General features: G+C 34.1%; 1 protein-coding gene across 2 annotated transcripts in view; it reads left to right on the plus strand.

The window, feature by feature from the left end:
* LOC101998871 (cytochrome P450 2C27-like) overlaps window positions 1–3,431 on the plus strand; it is a 95,398-nt gene that overhangs the window by 89,757 nt on the left and 2,210 nt on the right. The window contains exon 7 of one of the 2 annotated variants that reach the window (XM_005352223.2): window positions 401–588. The exons of the other annotated variant lie outside the window; for it this stretch is intronic. Coding sequence (XP_005352280.1) covers window positions 401–588 — 188 coding nt within the window. The remainder of the gene's footprint in view (window positions 1–400; window positions 589–3,431) is intronic. 2 annotated transcript variants of the gene reach the window in all.

Genomic DNA, 3,431 nt, shown 5'->3' on the forward strand with positions numbered 1-3,431 from the left:
TATTCATAAATATATATACAATAGAATGTGATTGTCAGAGAATATTGTATTTAGGTACACATTTAGCATCTGACTTCTAATGTCCTTTACCATAGACTAAAGTATTTTGAAGAATTATATTGTTTTATTTGATCTTTTTAATTACTTATGCTTTATTTGCTGTTACAACTACTAAATAATAAAAATATCCTGATCTATCATAATATCTGTAGAGGATAGTGATATAAATACACAGCACAGAATTTCTGTATAACTATATGTATAAGTACTCCTATCCATGAATGAAAAATGCACATTTACACTTATTTTGGAACACCTGCATGGTGCTGTGTATGGCCTGACATTGTGCCAAAAATGTTACTTTTCTCCTATTTACCCTTTTGTCACTGTGACCAAATAGCTAAAGTCCAGGAAGAGATTCACCGTGTGGTTGGCAGAAACCGCAGCCCCTGCATGCAGGACAGGAACCACATGCCCTATACAGATGCAGTGATTCATGAGGTCCAGAGATTCATCAGTCTCATCCCCATCAATGTGCTCCATGCAGTGAAGTGCGACATTAAATTCAGGAACTACATCATCCCCAAGGTGAGCTTGTCTCTTCTCTGCTGCACCTCTGTGCTCTTGATGCTCACAAGTTCACAGTGTTGTCACTGTCCTCTGAGTTATCTGGTGCTGCTGATGGTGTATACAGCTTCATGGTGAGAGGAGCAGCTCTACTGCAGGTGCAGATATAGCTGGTAATGACACTGCCACATTTGCTCACTCTTCCAAATACTGTTCAGCAAAGTTTAGGCATCTCTGTTTGAAGGTCCACATTCTGTCAATTATCCAAAAGACTTTTTTGACTTTTTATCATTATGAGAAAAAAATCTCCATATTGGAAAGAATTGATATGCTGGATTCTTCAACTCATCAATAAAGTTATGTCACTCAATCATTTAGTTGTAATATTTATTTCTCTGCCCTGTTTCTTTTCATTGATGTCCTAAATGGTGAGTATCTTTCTGTTATTATCTCTCTAGTGCCAACTCTGCTTTTCTTTCCATTAGCTCAATAGAATCAAATTATGTAATCATTCTGTTGGTCTTAATCTTATCTGAACATATGAGTTTTCTTATTTCTAATAATGTGCCTGTAAATGTATCTTAAATTGAAGGTGGTATGTTGCTAATACTTTCCTATATACTTTTTATATTCCAATGTTCTTAGTTTATCTTCAGTACGATGAATTGCAGGATGGTGATGAACAAAACTGTTTGCAAGGAACATTTCTTGTCTCATTTCTGATTAGGATGAAGGATAGTGACTTTAATATCTCTTTATCAATTTTGAAGTCCTAGGATACACTGATAGTTGTGTAGATCAGATGAAAAATTTTGATCTGATTTATTTAATGGTTTATGAGATACTTTACTGTGGAGCCAATTAGTTTGAGTATGTCCCAGGAACACTGATTTTCACTTTGAGATGAATTTTATTCACAAAAGTCTGTACATTATTTTCAAAATTGTTCTTTATGCCCATTTTATGGTTCTATGTATTGTATACTTTTGATCACCGACTGTATATGGTATAAACACATACTTATAATGGATTTTTCCACTACACACTGCTTATGACTTCTAGTTTAAGAAAATTCTCTTCATAGTCTTTCTTCCTCAAGTTTGTTCTATTCTATTTTTATATTAAAACCAAGATTTTTTTGCCTTAAAAAGGAGTTTAAATTGATTCATGATGTCATTATGTTTGCACTTATTTCTGTGATGAATTAGTGCTATTTTGAAGATATTACAAATTCCCAATGAAAAATGTAGAATTTTTATAGTAATAATTTCATTTATAAAGCGTGACATTGGTCTCTGCTTGGATTCTCCTTTTTGGGGGGGTGGAAATCAGGCAAAATGATACTGGTAAGATTCCAGTTTCTAACATCATGTGCTGACGATAGAACTTACTTCTCCAATTGGCAGTAGGTTTTCTGTATGATAACAGACGTAGTATATGGGTTAGTTCATCTGTTTGGCTAAGGGACATTTTCAAAAGTAAGACTGTTGAGGTCTGTGGTTAATATACACAACTTGGTTAAGTTTATGTACTTAGAGCTAACTAAATAATAAGTATAACAAAGGTCAAAATAGGAACGACACATTTACTCATATCTTTCTTGGGTTTAAAGCCTAGCTAGAGGTGAGTGTTGTATCAGCTAAACTTATACTCCATCATCACTCTCCTTCAGGTTCATGACATGAAAGGTTTCTTTGGGGTGTATTCTATTCTTGTACTTTATGAAACAACCAAGTTGATTCTACATTCTGAGAAATAGGATAAATGATTTCTTAGATGAGAATAGAGCCACTGATCTCATCAAAACAAATAGGATAAGAAGGAACCAATGATCTTTGCCATAATTGTTCTGGCAGATTTCAGCCTTTCTAAGTCAAGAAGATTGTGCTGCCCCTTCAGAAGCTCTCATTGCAGTAGAGCAGCAGTCACAGTTAACATGTAAACAAATGATTATGAATATACTATGTTCAATGCCTGTTGATACTAGAACTTAATTTTCACATAATTTACCTATATTATTAATGGTCTTTTTAGTTTTAAAATTTTAGACATATTTAGATAAACTGCTTTCTAATATGTGTTGGCAGTCTTGAATAATGTTTGTAGACCACATTCTTAGAAACTTTGAAATGATATGATGTTTGTTTTTCTACTAGTTAAGAGAACTTGCCTGCACCAGCTCCCAGCAATTTCTGTGTGTCATCAGAAGTTTTATTGATTTAGCTGTTGCCAGATCATCTTACCTTCATCATATTTTGTTTTATGTTATTGTTTCCCTCTCCTTCCCATTTCATTCCTCTTTTTCTCCCAAATAGTCCTCATCTTGCATTTCTGACACATATATATATATATATATGCATTTCTATATTTATATTTTTGTACATTCACATAGACAGTTTATATACAAGACTGAACACATATACTTCTGCATATAGCCTTGCATTTTCTTTCTTATAAATACAAAGATAGATTCTATAAGTGAGAGAAAAGGAGTGGCCTTTGTCTTTCCAAATCTTCCTTATTGTACTTAATGAATGGACTCCTATTTTTTCAAAACCCTCAATGAAATTTTCCACTTGGAACCTGATTCACATGAGGGGTATTTAGACATACGTGATGAACTAGAGCAGTCAGTGTTCAGAGAAGCAGGAGTTCAATCTAAAGGAAAGGGAGAAGAGACTCAGAAGTTTTAGTCCAAGTACTCATGTGAAATGTCATTGAAGTCACTTCAGCTACAACACTGTGACTGACCTCACACTTCTCCCTGCTCCTTAACTGCTCTGACCGGTTGAAATGTCCCTATTTTTCTTTGTACTTAATCATAACTATGCAGCAGAAGGTGAACCTGGATATTTTTCTGATTT

The sequence above is a fragment of the Microtus ochrogaster genome, chromosome 8 (assembly GCF_000317375.1).
Source record: "Microtus ochrogaster isolate Prairie Vole_2 chromosome 8, MicOch1.0, whole genome shotgun sequence".
NCBI classification, from domain to species: domain Eukaryota; kingdom Metazoa; phylum Chordata; class Mammalia; order Rodentia; family Cricetidae; genus Microtus; species Microtus ochrogaster.